This window comes from Leiobunum rupestre, chromosome 7, assembly GCF_980474605.1.
Source record: "Leiobunum rupestre chromosome 7, qqLeiRupe1.1.hap1, whole genome shotgun sequence".
Classification (NCBI taxonomy): domain Eukaryota; kingdom Metazoa; phylum Arthropoda; class Arachnida; order Opiliones; family Sclerosomatidae; genus Leiobunum; species Leiobunum rupestre.
In genome coordinates, this window is record NC_143390.1 from 33080914 (window position 1) to 33099332 (window position 18419).

The 18419-nt window shown below is 40.5% G+C and overlaps 1 protein-coding gene across 1 annotated transcript in view; it reads left to right on the forward strand.

The window, feature by feature from the left end:
• LOC149936091 (cell adhesion molecule Dscam1-like) overlaps positions 1 to 18419 on the forward strand; it is a 60778-nt gene that overhangs the window by 30966 nt on the left and 11393 nt on the right. The window contains exons 6-18 of the mRNA XM_090181676.1: positions 414 to 683; positions 875 to 1282; positions 2185 to 2346; positions 2895 to 3191; positions 5754 to 5873; positions 6293 to 6466; positions 6646 to 6793; positions 7119 to 7231; positions 8321 to 8452; positions 9654 to 9821; positions 10397 to 10467; positions 11893 to 12133; positions 16264 to 16359. Coding sequence (XP_090037802.1) covers positions 414 to 683; positions 875 to 1282; positions 2185 to 2346; positions 2895 to 3191; positions 5754 to 5873; positions 6293 to 6466; positions 6646 to 6793; positions 7119 to 7231; positions 8321 to 8452; positions 9654 to 9821; positions 10397 to 10467; positions 11893 to 12133; positions 16264 to 16359 — 2400 coding nt within the window. The remainder of the gene's footprint in view (positions 1 to 413; positions 684 to 874; positions 1283 to 2184; positions 2347 to 2894; positions 3192 to 5753; positions 5874 to 6292; positions 6467 to 6645; positions 6794 to 7118; positions 7232 to 8320; positions 8453 to 9653; positions 9822 to 10396; positions 10468 to 11892; positions 12134 to 16263; positions 16360 to 18419) is intronic.

Below are 18419 nucleotides of genomic sequence, written 5' to 3' on the forward strand. Positions count from 1 at the left end.
GTTGATAATTAGTTGGGAAGTTGACTGCTGTTTCGGGTCCCCGCTAAATCTAAGCTAGAGACCTGCACATCGCGAATGGAACGGAGAGGGAGAAATCAGATGTAACCACCCAGGCCTACCGAGTTCGTTATATTCTCGATTGTTTAAATTGAAATGAGCCAATGTTTAGTTTCCCCAAGATAGAACTCTGTCTAACGAGTAACGAACGAACTAATTTTCGTTGGAAGGAGCGTAAGCTGTTGATACTAGAAATCGGCTGTAATTAAATTCTTTGAAGCGGGTTACCGGAGGTTGAACCGGGGAAAGTAGAAGACTTTGCCGCTCTTGGTTTTCTTTGTCTCAGACCCTCTTATTCCGGTGGAGTTTAGCCCTAGAGGTTGTATGTTCTACAGAGAGTGATGTTCCCTTTTTAGTGCCCTTATCCGTTTCGATTCACCCGCACCATCAAGAAGTGAACAAAGGCGTTCAAGTGAGCATGAATTGCACTGTTGTCGGACAGCCGTTGGACTTCGTCGAGTGGAAAAAGAATATGGAGGCCATCGTCGCTGACAGAAGGGTTTCTTTTCACTCCAGGACTTTGCTCAATATAAACTCAGTCGAGCAGCGGGACAGGGGCATGTACCAGTGCTTCGTGGGCAACGAAGAAGGTGCTGTGCAGGCCGTTTCCCAACTTTTAGTTTTATGTAAGATGCTTCATTGTTCATAGTTCCTTGATCTTTCAAGTTCAAGTTCAAAACCTAATACTTTATGGAAGCACATTCTTGAGAAAATTTAACTACCCTTAATTCCAAACGAAATAAGCGATATTTATTCGCTACGAATAAAGATCTCGCGTGTCTCATTGTGTGTCTCGCTCTTGCTTCTCTTCACACAGCAGAACCGCCACTGTTACTTCATGCCTTTGACGACATCACTATTAGGCCGGGCCAGCAGTCGTCTCTCAAGTGCTCCGCGACGGGAAATCCTTTGCCGCAAATCACGTGGTCGACATTCGGATACCCGGTTAGGGACTCTCATAATGTCCGACTGGGGGATTACGTCAGCAGGGACGGTTCGGTGGTCAGTTTCGTTAACTTCACTTCGGTGAGCCTGTCCGACGGCGGACATTACGAATGTCGTGTCGAAAACGATTACGGACTAGTGATTCACGGTGGACAAATGAAAGTTACGGGCCCTCCTTACATTCGAGACTTATCTAATAGAACGGCCATCGCCGGACAGAGCATCTCAATCACCTGTCCCGTAACGTCCGCTCCGATTCAGAAGATCACCTGGGAGAAGGGTGAGTTGTTCTTCGTCATCATTTAGTCGAGTGATACAGCGTTGCAGTTTCATTGTTAAGTTCTGAAAAACAGACTGGAAATGCAAAAAACCTTGTTTTAAATTGGGGACTAGAGGTTTGAGCCAGCCTGCGGTGTAACCGGGGAAAAATTATATTTCCACATTGTAATTCAATAATTTTACATTATAAAATTGCCGTGAGGAAGTATTTTCGTGGTACAGACCCATACTTCCGGAATTTCAATAGTATATTTTTCTCAAATTTCTATGAGAGTATAATGTAAAACCTTTAAATCCGAGATTGTTTTGCATTTTTAAGTAGTATGAAAATTTAGGTCAGAGTAGATAAACTAGAAAGCCGAAACCATTTAGCTTTGCATAATTTTGGAACCCTAAATAACCGGCCCTCGGCAGATAGTAAAATTTAATTTTGTTGATTTTGAAAATGCCCAAGTCTTTAAAAAAATTTCAGTAAGCGCGTGCCATTCCTCGAAGTTGTGGGCCAAGAATTGGCGAGATTCAATTGAGATAATAGGGGTACAAATTCTTTTCGTGACGTTGCTTTTACATTACTGTCGCTCGCTGCTGGCGGAGAAAGAAAAGGAGAGATGGAATACGCCATTACAACTTACGGTGACCATTTTCCGTCTATAAGACACTCTGGGGACCTAGTCCAACCAAATCGACCATTTGAATCTCGAAAGGGTATATTCTTTATCGCGGGCCCAGGCGGAACTCAGTACCGTCGCTTTTTTTATTTTAAACGAGGCCGGATATATTCCCGAGGTCGCCTTAACATACCATTACAATCTTAAAATCTACTGTTTTTATATCGCTCTCGGAGTATATACCCCGAGCGTTTTATTGAAATTGATCTTCCCCGCCTTTATTGTTTTGTCTTAGGTGGTAAACAGCTTCCGTTGGGACGAAGGCACAAAGTTTTTGGCAACGGTACTCTGGTTATTCAAGACGTGGATCGTATCGAAGATAATGGTCGGTACACTTGTTTCGCCGAGGCGGACAATGGAGAAAAATCGCACAGGGATATGTACTTAAAGGTTATAGGTAAAACTAACTTGATGCTTTATATATTTAAGCCTCCCTTTGAACTAAAAGTCTGAAAAGGTTTGTTCGCGATATTTTAATGGTGTTTTCCTTCTTCTACATAAGTTTTAATATACTATCAGCGAAGAAAAAATTAGTACCTGAACCAACGGTAATAGAGACAGGGAAGAATGTTTTCTTGGCTTTCAACGATTTCATTTAAAACACTTGAAAAGAGTTTGTTTGACGTATTCCACTCGGAGCCGAGTATCATATCTAGTTCAATTATCTAAGTTTCCAGAGTTTTCTTGAATGAATAAAAAAAAACAAGTCTCGTTCTAATTTTAAATTCGTTTATTTCGAACTAAACCTTAAGGCACTTTCCCCGTGACAAAGAGCGCGTAAAAAAACAATATTTGAAATTCCTTTTGAAGCCACAGGGAATTTCTCTTCCATTTTCTTCCTCCCTTATAGTTCCGTGGCCATTGAATTTTATCCTAGATTGCCAGACATAAATCCAATAAATTTTCTCTTTTTGGCGTCCTCCCGTTACCCTTTTATTCCCTTAGTGCCCCCAGCCATCACTCCGATCGCAGCCAGTACCAACCTGCAGGAAGGGATGAGAACAAGCCTGACGTGTTCCGTCCCCGTCGGCGACCCTCCAATTAGAATTCGCTGGTTCAAAGACGGCCAGTCTTTCGGGGGAGCTCTGAGCGCCGAGCTGGGCGTTTCGACAGAGTCGATAGATGATTTCATCTCGACGCTGGTTTTTAAGTCCTTGCGGAGGGACAACAGCGGGACTTACACTTGCTTGGCCACCAACGACGCTGCGGCCGTTAATTTCTCCGTTCCAATCAACGTTAATGGTACGCCTGGCTTCATTTATACTTTCTCATATTGATTACCTCGAATATTTTATCCCCTTCTCTTTACCGCCATGCTATTATTCTTAATAATTTCTTTCTCGGGAAATTACTTTGGAATGATTACGAGTAATGACACCGGACATTTTTGTTCTTCTTTTCCTATTAATAACCCGCGAAATTAGCTTGGTTTTTTGACTGTTTCTTTTTCTTCTTTAAGGATTCTAAGATTATATGTTTTTTTTTTCGGTTTTAAAATGGGCTACAAAATAACTTTTTATCATTGTCTGTGAAGCGCTAGGTTTTCGATTCGATCTGAACCAAATGCGTTTACACTGCATTGCTTGAGATTTTCTAACTTATTAAACGTAAAATACATGAAACATTTCATTTAATTATTATTGTTCACTTCACTAATTCAAAATCGAGCAGATTTCGAATGACTTGAAAAAATAATGACTACATTCACGTTCCATTCACTTGTACACCAGAAGTAAAATGTTCAAATGTAAAATTTAACGTGAACGGTTTTAATTAATAGAGGGAAAAGTTTCTGAAAGATCAAAAGAGTTCTACTTCAGACTAGGAATGAAATATTTAATGATGAACCACTTATGTTAAAGAGATCCGTCGGACTTACGAAAATCCTTCTTAATGTGGAAAAATTTTTCCTTGACAACAAAATCTCCGATAAACTTGACAGTTTCATCTTAACAAGAATTTTTGGCGCCACTAGGCCTACCTTTAACTTAACTTTTCAGTGGTTGCCAATTCACTTTTCACCTTATTTTCATCATTGTTATTTAGGTTCGGCGACTGTAGGCAGTGACTTTGCAAGGCTGCGAACACGTACGAGCACCACGCTTTAGTTAGCGCGAGCGTACGCGTTATTGAGAAACGGTTACCGTAGAGATTTTCCCATATACATCCGTTGCTGAAATAGCGTTTCTCTTTCTGTGAAGAATTGGTGGGGTGCTTTTTCCTTTTTTCAATCGTTGACAAGAAATCGTCAAGTCGCTAAAAAGCGAGTGAAACCTTTTCCCGCGAAGCCCAACTAAAAAGAGAAGAGAGGCGATGAACAGGCGGGGGGGGGGGAGGGGGTCGCAAATGGAATAAGTGAAATCGAGACTCTTTCTCCCGGCGCGCGACTTTTGGTCTTCTTTCGAGTTTCTTTTTATTACGATTTCGGAATTTCCAAGCTGCTCTAAGTTTCCCTAATGAGCGAAAGTTCTTTTTTCCTGGCTGTGGAGTTTAGTGTTCTCTTTCCTCTTCGCGGAAAGAAGTTATAGGCGGCTGCTCACGGAGCCGCTTTCTCGTTTTACTTTATAGCCCCGAAAACGGGAGTTCTCCGAGCTCTCAACTATGCGGTCAAATTTCTCATAACTTTTCAACTGGTACGTTACGTTCTCATTTCCATTCCTACCACGCTATTAGTTCTGTAAAGAAATTTAAACACTTGGAATTCTTTATTTATATTTTAAATTAGACATGAACGGAAAATAGCCGAAATATTTATCTAGCTACTTGTATTTTATATTAAATGAATGGATATTTTTTTAAATTTGTTTGAATTATAATTTTGGTTTATCAAGTTATCAAAAAGCACCCACCCTTATTTGAAAAAACTTCAAAATCCAAGAGTGTCAAATGATTTTACCTTTGGATCGCAGTAATTTTGAAATTAGTTTAACGAAATCGTATACGAAAATGTTTTATATCGCTAAGTTTATTTCGAATTTGAGTTAATTTTAAAATAACGAATCTTCGAGTCTTTTCAATAAATAGTGATAATTTCCTTACGGACGCGCCGTCGTTGATTCTTCTTAAGCGTATCCGAACAGTCCTTTCTCGTAGCGAAGCTTCCACTTGGGAAGGTATCGGAGAAAAGGGCTCGTAGATCGAGACATTTCCTAGATGGATTTTTATCCTTCGAAAGTAGCTCTTCCCCGCAGCACTTCTCCCTTAAGTCCAGCCCCGCTGCGCTTTCGAGTGCTTCTTTCCCTTTCTTTCCACGGATATCCCCTTCGCGCACCCACTTCTCGGGTTGCTTCGGCTAATAAACAAAAAGAATCGAGCCTAACGAAGCGAAAGATTAAAGGCATAAAGTTTCATTCGACGCATTAGGCCAAATCCATTTAGTCTTCTGGGCTGCTTCAAAGAGGGGGTTTTCTTTACGAACTGCCATTCCCGAGACCTTAATTATGGACGCGAAGCCCTTTTTGACTGTCAAGGTGTGCGGAGATCGTTAAACTTAAGCTTCGTCTAAAAGAGTTCCTCGTGGATTTGGGGTACCACGAGGGGTGAAAATAATTTTTCCTCTTCACTGTTATTCCCTCTTAACCGATCTCGCTGCCTCTTTAAAGGCGAAAGGCTGCTAGAAGAAAATAAAGATTCGTTAAGGAGAAAGGGGTTTTGTACCGAGCGAGAAAGGGGGTGGGGCCAGTGGAGAAGCGGGAATCGAGCCGAAAGGCTACTTTTATTAAAGAATTCCCCTAAGTTCTTTATCTTGGTGCGCTCGTGGAATTTTTAAATAAAGGATGTTATTAATAAGTTCCCAATTTCCAGCTCCGCCCAGATGGAAAATTGAGCCACGAGATTTGGACGTAATAGTTGGTAGCAGAGCCGTTATTGATTGCCAGGCTACGGGAAAACCCGAGCCCAGGGTACTCTGGAAAAAATCTCTAGGCAAGATATTCAATTTCTTTTCTATCTTTTTACTTTTCCTTAGTCTCTTTTATATTCCGGTTGGAAAGATTAACGTTTATTATTTCAAAATGGCCGCGTACACAATTAGAAACTTCGTCACATACCAGCGAGAAAAGCAATGTATAAGTAACGCCTGAAGTTATATATATTATATTGAATGCTCGCATTCTAAATTAAATCATATTCGATATTAAGCTAAATTTTTACAAAATTAAAATAATAAAAACCTTTCTGACTGCTTTTCTAACTCTTTTAAATATTTTTTTAAATCTTAAGCGCTTGTTTTAAAATGTCCTCTTTTGATCTTACGGTATCAAGCCATTTAGCGCGAATAACCTAATCGATATTCAAGGGTGCGTGCCCTTGTTATAAATTGGCCTCCTCTTTTCTTTATTTAGAGTTGGATTCGCCCGATTTCAAGACGGTCATCAGCGGGTCAAGGGTTCAAACCCTGATGAACGGCTCCCTCGTCTTTCGCGAGATTGAACCCGAAGATAGTGGGCGGTTTATGTGTGAGGCGAGTAATGGAGTGGGAGCCCCTCTGAGCACCGTAATCAATCTCAAGGTTCATGGTAAGGACGCCGCTAACCTCCACTTGCTCTCGGCCTCTCTCCGAAGAAAGATCTCGATACCCACGGGCGCCTGAGACCAGAGAGGTGGGCGGGGAGTGAGCGTTATTAAAGTTTTATTTTGGCCTGACGCTCGAGTGATTTGGAAAGCGAATATACTCACAAATTTCGTTTCTACTTAGTTCCGGTGCATTTCAATATGCCCTTCGAGGCGCTCACTGTGGCCAAAAACGATCCCGTGGAAATAAATTGCGATGCCCAGGGTGAAACACCCATTACATATCTATGGTTCAAGGAAGGCCAAGCTATCAAGAGGTCCTCTTACACTAGGTATGTTACGTTTGACATTTTAAATTGTTTCGGATTCCCACGTCGTTTGCGAGCTAGGCTCTTAAAGGAAATAGCTTTTAAGACATAATAGATTGGGTGTAATTTTAAACTTTTATTGGTTATTTTACCTACCCGTTCGTGTTGTAGTGAAAAAGCCTTTCCAGATGTTAGTCGCAAGACTCTATCCTTATACACCGGTTAATAGTTAACGCAATTGTTAAACACGTCAGAAATAATGGTAGCAAGGACTATTTGTGAAAGAAAAACGTACTTTTTAATCCGACACGGATTTCAAGCAATGGTTTTTTCGTTTCATTTCTAACAGAAGCGATCAAATTGTAATTGAAAGAGCGGACCGTAGCGACACTGGTCTGTACTCTTGCGTGGCCTCGAACGCATTCGGCCAGGAGAAGAAGACCATTCAGCTCACCGTTCAAGGTTCGTTACGTTTAAACATTACTTAAGCAACCCGTCTTTAGTCTTACATTTTTAATTGGGCTTGGATCGAGAAAAAAGTAGCGAAATCCGTTCTTTTCAATTCGTTCTCATTAAACCTAGCATCCGAAAATAAAAGAGAGCCGCCCTTTAGATAAGACCTTTTTTCAACGGCCGGGTTCTCTTTTTCATTCTCTCCTGAGTTTCAACTTTTCTCTCTCGCTTGCCCAACTCCACCGTGTTATATCGTGTATTTATTCGGCAGTCTGGCATTTTATCTCGGTCCTTTAAAATGCATTTTGTTTCGCCAGCGAAGTTTGACATTTATTATTTAAGAATGGCCTTCCGGAAAACGGAGTTTGCTAAAAATATGACGTTTGAGGCGAAGATATTTACCGAAAGGAGGCATTCTTTAACAGTCAGACCGGGGTAAAGTAGTTGAGGTCTATATAATACCGTATACGTCCTCCTCATCTTATCCTCGCAACCTGTTAGAGACCGGTTTCGAAAATAGCTTTACTTCGCGAATTCCCCTCTGGGTTCCGTCTTCCTCAAGTTATAAATCCACGTCTCGTGGTTATCTAACCTTAAAAGATCTAGAGCCCCATTTTTTGAAACAATGGCGTCGACGCGAACTATACATCCCGCCTTTAGAAAGAGGATATAAAATCACTCCCTCCCGACGCGGGTGGAAGAGACTCTCGCGTTTTCTTTCGACGAATAAACTTTCAAAAGTGCTTTACGGATGGACGAGTTTTAAAATTACGTTTGCAGCCCGTTGAGAGTTAACGCGCATGGCCTCCGAAGCCAATAGGCGCGCAAAGAGCATCCTCCTATTGATGTTTCTCTATAGTTGGGTTATTTCCTTCCGTTAAATCCTGGGAGATTTTGCAGTTACCTTTGACGTATTATTTCGGTTGTCGTCTTACTGCCATATACTTCCAAACGTATACATACATTTATTGATAAGCCCACTCGCCGTTCGTGTTTATTTATTACTTCGTCCCTGTTGTACAACTTGATCAAAATCTATATCCTTATAAATATACTTTTATTTGGATAAGGCCTTAATACATTGATTTATTTTTGTAGACAGACCCGATCCACCGAGTGATATGTCCATTGTAAGCGTTTCTAGCAAGAGCGTCACCTTATCTTGGAAAACACCGTTCACCGGAAATGCTGCCCTCACAAAGTACATCTTGCAATTGAAGAAGGCTAGAGGTAATTTATTTTGTTCGCTGTATTTTAGAATTGCGAATTGTCGCTTTCGGAGGAGCGTTAGTTTGGAAGAAGCTTATCGTCCCGATTTCTTATCCACTGATTTCGACTATAATCTGTTCGCTCATAGAACAAGGTATCCCCCATCTCAAAAGGAACGAAATGAATGAAACTTTTTTTCCCGCGAGAGAGATCACTCTCCTTTGACGAAGCAGAAATAACTTCGCGGTGCGCGAATTTCGGGGAATTTCTCGCAATTCGAAAACGGATCTTTTTCGGGGAACAGCTATATAAGTTATCGCTTGCCGCTTCACTGGATCGAAAGATACAAATTACCGTTTTTGGGAGACGAAGATAATTTGTAACTCCGAATGACATCTGCGACGCTCACTCTTTCCGCGGTGCGTGAGCTAAATTTCCGTCTTAATTATTTTTGGGTGTGGTGCGGGGGAATCTTTTGGCCCGAGACCTTTACGCTCTACATACCGTCCAATTATTTTTGATACAAGTTCTACGAATCTTTTTTTTCTTAATTGGCTCCAAGAAACACGGCGTGTAAAAACAAAAGTGACAGCCTGCTTTTATAAATTGATAAAAATGGCGTTAACCGTTTTGAGATGAAGTTACTTTCATCAAACCTGACGGAAATTTGAAAAATATCTTTTGATTTTAATTATATTTAATATTGTTTCGACCGGTGTTGAACAATAAAGTCAGAATTTAAGAATATGGCCTTCGATAACTTAGTAATATCGTAAGTTATTTAAAATTGGCGGGTATTCGTTAAAGTAGTTTACCAGGATGATTTAAAAGAGGGAAAGTGGTATTATGGAGAATGCATCTTGGTATTTGAAAAATGAAGCCACACCCCATACATTTAATATTCCAAAAATAGCGTGAGACAATAGACAAAGAAAACGTTGAACATCCGAAACTTGGCCCATAAACCAATGAGTGCCAAGAACGTGTTTAACTTTTAGAAAACTATACACAGCACGCAACCGGAGTTTTGAAGCGCCGAAATATAGTTTGTATAACATTTAGTTCCCAGATGAAGGTGTCCGTTGAGGATTGCGTAACTTTGGCGTCACGAATGGGATACGCGTTATCTTATCAAAATCATATCCGCTGGCGCAATCAGGGCAGCCAAATCGGAATTTCACATTATTATATCTTTGGCGATAAAATCTTCTCTTTTATATAGATTCGTGGGATTCGGGTAGCCGTGACGTGGTTGTGGCGAACGAGCAAGTCGAAACAATGGTCCAAGATTTAACGCCCATGACCGATTATCACTTCCGCTTGGCCGCCGAAAATATCATAGGATTGAGCGATTACACCGCCGTTTCTTCCGTAACTACTTCTGAAGAAGGTGAGGATAAAAGTCCCCTCGTAAATCTTTCGTTTCTCTCCTTCTCAGTCTTTCCGCGCTTTCTTTCTTGAGCCAAAGGTGTGGAGAGCTGGAAAGCGAACCCCTAAGCCACCCGTCTCTCACAAATTTCCAGTAATACTATATTACGGCGCAGTGAATAAAATAAGATCGGTTTAGACTCCGTATAAGGCTAACAGTTTAGTTCGGCGTGCGGTGGTTGAAGCGGCGTAGACCTTAATTCTTTCAGTTCCCTATTCTCACTTACCTACGTCGGCTTAACTTTAACCCCGGAACCCCTGTCAACTCCAGATCCTAAATCTTTTTTTACGACTCTCTTTAGAACCTTACAAATTGGATTTCAAATTGAAAGCTGTAGGTCTCGGATTTCCTAAATTTATGCGAATTCTTCGTAGAAGCTCTATTTTAAATTTTATACGAAAAGCGCTTTTCATTATTATTTTGTGTTCTCACTAAACTTAACTTTTGAGTGTGCTATTAAAATTCTTTACGGAATTACGGTTTTTTCACGTAAAAAATTTGGTATCCTTACAAAAAAATTTCATTTTTTCCTCAAGTTCCCGGAGGTCCTCCCACCAACATCAGGGTCATCAGCACTAGCTCCACTTCTTTGCACGTCTCGTGGCAGGTAAGCAAACTATAAAGTGTTTTTACTCCCTGTTTTACTTTTATTGGTTGGAAAGTGGTTTTTAATGTATTATTAAAAAAAAGTTGCTCTAAGAGTGTTTTTGGTGGGCTATTTTGAAAATATTCAAAGCTCGCTTTCAAAAACTTCATACATGGTTAAAAGTCCCGGAAGTAAATTCCACTTAATAAATTGCTTAAATATTCTTTAGAAATATCTCATACATTTTTCGAAAATGATGAATATAACAAGACGGTCAAAGTACACACAATCCTCCTGATGTGTTAAGTTTGTTTGAGCTATACACAGCAATCTGCAACGCCGGTGATATAACCAATATATATCCACGGCCATACTTATTTGCACTTATACGTATTTGTTACCGAAGGTGTAGATCCGCTGAATCCTAACCTAACCAAAAATATTTTTTTAACGTTATCGGACTTAATTTTAAATAAAATATCTACCACAGAAAGCGAAACCACCGAAAATAGTCAATTGGGCATTTACCCGACTTCTAGGGCTCCGATTTCAAACATTTATGAAAGGCTAACGATGCCGATGTATGTACATTCGAACGAGATATAATTGACTTTTCTAGACCTAACTATTGAAGAGATATGCGCGACGTGGTGGCATCGGCTACACTATACGTGAAACGAATACACACAAATACTTAGGATTGTGTGTAAAAAGGCTTAAATGCAATTTCTCATTTTTTGCCTACTAACGCCTGTAAAAATGTTCCACACGCTGCGCACCGGTGTCCAGGGTGAAGTCCACTGAGAAAATTTATTGGAACGCTTGTCAAAATGTGCTATCTAAATGTATTTCCGAAGAGACACTGGTTACTGTAGCAAATTCCTTCACACTACACTGCCGTATAAGATTCAACATTTCTCTACCTATCGGTGTTAATGTAGGAAAGCTATAGCTACATGTGCTATATGCAATAAAGCATATATTAAGCTCCAAGAATTCCAATATTTTTTTAAAGGCACACAATAAAAACGTAAGGGGAAACAATTGAAATCGTTAAATAGCTCTCTTTAAAATCAAAATATTTAAGAAATAACATTTAAATACTTATGTTTAAAAATTTCCAAAAACTAACGGCAACTTTTCTTTATTATCTCTGATAGGGATGGTAAAGTGTTGTTTAATAAGAGACAGTGCCGCATTATTCATAAGGCTGACCAGGCTGAAACCTAGGGCCCAGCAAGATCATGCATGATAAGGAGGAGGAGGGCCCCAAAAAATTAATCAGGGATCTTGGTTGAATAATAAAAATTTTGGTTGAAAACCGTATATTAAATTACCTCCATCTTTATATACCTCGAAATTGAACGTTTACCCCAAGTAATTTGGAAAGAGCATTTTCGAATGACTTTATATGAAAGTATATTTTTCGCTCTGACTATTTTGCAGGCTCCTTCCGTTTCGTTGCAACATGGTCGAATAAAAGGCTATTACATCGGTTACAAAGTGTACGGCTCGACGGAACCCTTCATCTACAAGACGGTCGATTTGAAAGCCGACACTCAAGACGGCGAGTGTGACATTGATAACTTAAGAAGAGCCTCGAAATACGTCGTCGTCGTCCAAGCGTTTAACGTCCGTGGAGCCGGACCTTTGTCCGACGAAGTAACGGCCGAAACTTTAGAACTAGGTAAGCTGGCAATTTCATTTTAGAAAGTAACTTTTCGGGCCGTCTTCCAAGTACGTTCCGAACGGCCTATTTCTATCGGTTTTCAAGCACTAGCATATAGTTTATCCCAACCTATTACCGAGAGTGCGAAAGCGCAAATTTTCTTTCCAGCTAAAAGATTTAATAGCCCGTAAAAGATCATAAACTTAATCTTTCGCATTTCCGAAATCTTCGAAATGGTGCAATTTCTAGGCAAACCTGTATTTCAATCTTGTCGAATATAATTTAGTTATATTCCCTAAATTATACGCTTCTAAGATATCTTAATTTACGCTACGAATCAGAGTCGTTTCTTCGAGAGACCTTTTGACAAATTATTAAGCCTTAGTCCATGCTTAAAATTCATTTACGAAGCGAGTGGATTTTGTTCCGATACGCCACGCAAAATGAGAGGAATGTCTGAAGAGAAATTCCAACGCAGCTGTCAGAATTTATTTCGCCATTAAGAGATGGCGCTTTCTCATATTATTTTTGAAGTTCGACGATAAGGCTCTTTCTCTCTAGTCCGAGTCTGAGGCAGGGTTCCAAAGCCCATTTTTCAAAAATTTACAACGCGCTCTCTCGCTGTGTAAACACATTATCGGAATCCCCCAATTACACAAAGGCTTTCTTACGCTCGCATGGCGCCCAAGCAAAAATCCATTATCTTCTTGCTCCCCACGCGCCATCTCTCTCTCTCTCTCTCTCTCTCTCTCTCTCTCTCTCTCTCTCTCTCTCTCTCTCTCTCTCTCTCTCTCTCTCTCTCTCTCTCTCTCGCTCTCTCTCTCTCTCTCTCTCTCTCTCGCTCTCTCTCTCTATCTCTCTCTCTGTGTGTGTGTAAATGAATGACGCTTCTCTCTCGATAATTACACTAGAGTGCCTAATCTTAGAGACATTGTCAGCTGTCTTCATAAATTATTAACTCTCTTAAGCTTAGGTAAAAAATGGGTCCTAACTCTCGTCCGACTCCTTTGGTATTTAAAGCTAAGGTTTCTGGGGAGGCACAGAAACTGATCGAATGAATGGAACGACGTCTACTCGAACCAGGGCAGGGGGGGGGGGGGGGCACGAAATTTCTTGACGATAATGTTTCACGGAATTTTATAGCTCTTCCTCATCAATTGTATTATTTTAAATTTTGGGTATTTTTTATTTGGTCCTAGTCTTTTCTTTAACTTTCTTTTCTTGCGGATGGAAAAACTATTATTCCCTCGAAAAAGATTTTAGCTCATTTCCAATTTATTCCCCTCGCCTTGTCTCATCCGCGTTCGTGCCTAAACTTAGTAGATTCTTTTGGAAAGGCCGAGGTACGGTTGTACTGTTATCGGGCCTTTTCTGTGTAGTAACGGTTGATTCTCGAACGTAGCTAGGTAATAAGGAGGAGAGGGGTAAATTGTGAATGAAAGAAGAGTCTTTATAGGGTAGGTAGGTAGCGATTCTGATAAGGAGTTAAGGAAAGGAATGGGGTGTGTATTTGAAGTTTTCTCGAGGTTTTATCCATTTTTTTCCGCCTCTTTTGATTCGGAGGAGGATGGGTTTCTTATCGGATTTCAGTTAGTGAGAGACGGATGGAATAGAATCGTTTTAACATCAACATTCAATTCCCTTTTCTGGTAAGGTTCCCGAATTTTTCGCTCGCACCGTTATATATCATTCTTACCTATAGATGTAATTGAAATTTTGTAACTGATAGCGAGGGCAACTGTACGGCTTATTTCGTTTCTTTGCTTCGAATCACTATCGCTTTGATATGAAGAATATCTGGTAGGTTGAGATATGAATAGGCTATTTCTTCGTCTACAAAGGTCTAATCGGTAGTGAGCGTATTGAAAAAGCGGCGCCAAAAATAATAAATATTCTTTATTACGAAAACCAAAAGCGACAATCTTTTATCCGATGGCGGTTACTTTTATATTTTACGGTGTACGTTTCAACGCCTTATTAAAATTTAATTCAGAATTTTCGATCAAATTAAAGTAATCCAAATCTAATTTCGAAAGAAAATTATTTCACCATTAATTCGCACAGCAGTCCTTCACTCTAAGATACTCCACGACCATCTTGTAACGAATTTTCTCGCGTTTAAAATGAATAACAGTTCATCTTCTCAACGTGAAAACCCTATAATGAGTGCGTTAGACACACTCGTCCAGCTAAATTTAACGGGGTATGTAAAAGACATTACTAATTTGGTGGAATTGTTATCCAGTGAAGCACGGAGACGATGAAGTCTTCAGCCCCACCTTTATCCGAACAAATGATTCCGCAAAACCACCACTAGCGGCAGTTACATTGTCTTTTTCAGAGGCTCGTTCCGCACTTTGTATTATGAAGAGGATAAAAAAAGGGAAGGAAAGCAGAGCGGGAGGAAGGGCTTGAAAAAGAGTGCGCTTAGCGGAAAAATTATCGGCTATCTCATTCGTCCGGGTTCTTTTCTCTTTCCGCGTCTGTGTGTTGGCGATCATTTGGCCCGACCGGAGTGAGAGAGAGAGAAAGGGACTATTAGCGTAACTTCTGCTAGAAGAGGGCGATAATTGGAAGCCATTAAGCTCGTTCTAGTCCCAACATTAAAAAAGGTGCAGTTCAAATTGGATTTTCGCCATAGAGAACAGACAGTAATTAATGATGTCGAGCTAGCAATTTGGATCGAGCCGTATCACTGAAAGAGAGACCCGTAAGCGAGCGACGTTAGACGCGTCAAATTATCGCTATGTATATACTTACCCATCCTAATCACGTTCTAATGCGTGTTAAATGATTAAGCCGGCCTTTTTTATTCCGCTTAGTTTTATCGTCTTTTTAAATGCAAAATAGGTTGCGCTTAGATTCCCACGACAACAAATATCGGAATTCCCTTTCAATTATGCTAATTATCGCGAATGTTTTTGAAATTAACCCCTTTCGGCACGGCTATAGAGTGCGGAGGACTGTTTTAAGGGAAATCGTTCCGAGAATCGAAAGGGTCGCGATTAAAACTTCCTAACGTAACCTCCCGATGTCTTAATCAAAGTATAGAAGCTAAAGGTCGTGGAGTCTTGATCGGCTTCTACGGCTTGTAAGTGATTTAAATGTAGATCGCGTACGCGGAAGGTTATTAAGGTCACCGGTTCCATATATCGGGTGGCGGGAAAATGTAATTGTCTCGATATACGGGGGCCTTTCGGGGTTGACGGTTTTAAATACCATACCCTATAATGACGAGTCTCTGGTTCGATCGTAATTGTTTTTGCTCTGTGCACAAATTATAACCTCACTAACGACGTGTTTATTATTCCAGTAAAATTTTAAGAATATACCTTTCGTATCGTACCCTAACATCATCCGTAAAAATAAGGCTTTTTACTTGTCCAATTTGCGTCTTTCCGCTTCGGGAATAATACGCGTTTGATATCACCCGCGAGGTATTTATTTTCGCCAACCCCACCAGAAAAAAAAACAATCCGCCACTATCTATAAAACTTTAATACATAAACATTTGCACTTCATTATTTATACGCTGGTTGGTAAAAACCTTTTTAATATAAAGCTGGCGCGTATATATAGAGAGCTCTAATCTGGTATAAAATTGAACGTCATTTTTTAAAGAAGCATCTAGTGAAGGCCTACCGAGAGAGCTTCACAAAGAAACGAGAACGGCTAGTTTATTTTCTTCCGCATAATTTAATAGAGCTTATTTGATTTTGCGTTGCCTGGTTTAAGAAAGAAAAAAAAACGGCCGTAGCGAGGATGGCGAATAAAATCGAAACAAAATCTCTCTATTCTCCTCTATTCGCAAATTTTCAGCAATTCCCGGAGAATACGATGGTGGGTCCCAAATCCCCACCCGTCAAAACCCTACACGCAATAAGCCCTATTGAAGATTTTGAAAGTATAAAGAACCGGTAAGGGGAAAAATACTAAGGATCCGTACTTTGGCGATGGACGCTGAGCCGAAATTTAACACGGGGAAACTGTACCCTTTCGTTAGTTTAGCGTTAAGCGTCGGTTAGGGTTCGTTTTTTGGTTACGTCACTCCGCTATATGTTGGGTTCATACCGGTAGATGGCGCCGCGGAGAGGCAAAGGGGATGAAAATCGTTTCCATAAAAAGGGACGTCAACTTGGCTTTTTCAGATCCTCCGTCTCCGCCAATTTTACGGGCGGTTGCTCTGACCTCTTCGTCGGTCCGCCTGACGTGGCACTCTGAAAACGGGGTCAACCAAGTATCAGGTAAAGTCCATTCCTCCCAGCACATGATTTCCTTCTCTCTGGTGTATATATCGTTTTGGATTCTGCCGTTTCCAATATCCACTTCCTTTCCTCCCCTTCCCATCCAGAACATTCTTTCTTTGGGAAGACTCGCTCGTGGTACACGGATGTCCTAGTGGCTTACAATCGAAGCTTCTAATACTTCCCTACTTTTTCCTCACCCAATCTCTCTTTCGAACAGACTTAGAAATAAGTGATGGAAGGGTTACTTTTCTGACATAGAGGCGCCAACACTTAGCCAAAACAAAACCACTAACGCAAATAGAAACTTGTCACTCTATGAAATATCTTCTCATTGAGTCATCCACGGATAGAATATCACTCTTTTTGACAATTTCGTTGTGCCATGAAAGTAACTTAGTTTTTCAAGAACGCAAAATACATATTTTCGTAAGCTTATTAAAATCGTAAACTAGATAGTTCGGTTTTATTTTACGTTAAATAAATAATAAAATTTTGGTATACGTAATAAAATTGGCTAGAAACTATTGCAAAAAAGGTCCTTCGTATAACATTTTTTTTGGTCTATTTATAGCAATATCTTTACTCGTATTGTACATGGCTAAAAAAATCCCAAAAATGAGAAGTTCCAGGAGTCGTAAAAACAGTTATTTCGGCGAAAGATTATCTTTTATCTTATACTGGAATAACTGCAACGGTGGGGGGAGGGGGAGAGCAGTTGTTCCGAGCGCATTAATTCAATAATTACACGGTGGGTGCGAGAGAAATGCCCGGGATGAAAAAAATAATCTGGTGAACATAAAAAAGGGGCGGACGATTTGTAGCTTGTACCGGAAGGTATCCAGCCATATCCATTCCATAGAAGAGAATATAACGGAAAAGTACTTATTTCTCAGCCCTCACTTCGGCCATAGTGAAGAAAGAAGTTTCTTATTTATCTTTTCGAAGCGTATACGCGCGCGCGGAAGAAGAAGTTGAAAGGGCTGTTGCAGTCTTTGGTATACAATCGAGTCCGCCGACGAAAGAAGAAAAACAGGGAAAGAGGCGGATCTTGTACTTTTTCGGGGTCCTTTTATGAAATTCCTTCGTGGCGATAGAAAATTGTTTTCGCCTTTTTTATCCGTTTTCTTTTTCTTAACATTATACTTTAGGTCACCCTTCCCTTTATAGGGCAATAGCGTAAGACGCTTTTGCTAAAAGCCATGTACCCGCTTTTTCGAGTAAAGAACTAAAGAGTTAGAACTACAACGTAAGTCTACGTCATGGAAGAGATTGTCTTGATCATTTGAAATTGGACGCTTGCCCTATGCCAGTGATAGACCGAAACACGTACGTCCAATACCTTACCAACTACCAACTATCAGCTATCGCGGCTAGGGGTAAACTAACTCGCGATTATCCCGAACCATCGCTCCTACGATACCTCGCCAATCGGTACTCGTCCCGATCCATTGGCTTATCGAGTAACGTTATCTCTTCCAAGGCGGATTTTCCCTTTGGAAAATAGCGGAGAAAGTGTCTCGAAGTGGGGGATGTATGTTTCCCAATGGAATCGCCTACTTTTCTAATGGCCAACTTGACGAAGCGTGGATGCGAGAGAGAAGTATTTCTATATATTTCGTAACTGGACTGGAGACCCAACTGGGATCTTACCGGTCCTGTAAAGGGCCGAGTGTGATATTTCCGTCTTAAATTATGATCCTAATAATGTATTTCTTATAAGGCCCTATAATAGTATAGTACGAAGCGCGTGGGTGGTTCGGAGATGACCGTCTCGCTCTCGACCACGACGTTGTCCTTTTTATTTGAAGGCACCATTTTCCCCGGTCGTGTTCTTTTCCAAAGAAAATGGGATAAAGTACAGTTTCGCTAAATGACTTTTATGAGGCCGAGCCGCGACTGCCTTAAGGGCTTATGAGGTAAAATACCGTAAGAGTTCCTTTTATGGCATTGTTGAATCATTTTTCTCCAGAGGCTTAAGGCTTAGCCTCTCCTATACGCCGCTTCGAAAATGCATGGCATTATGCACTTTAGGGAGGATGCACCCTCGTAAGGATCTG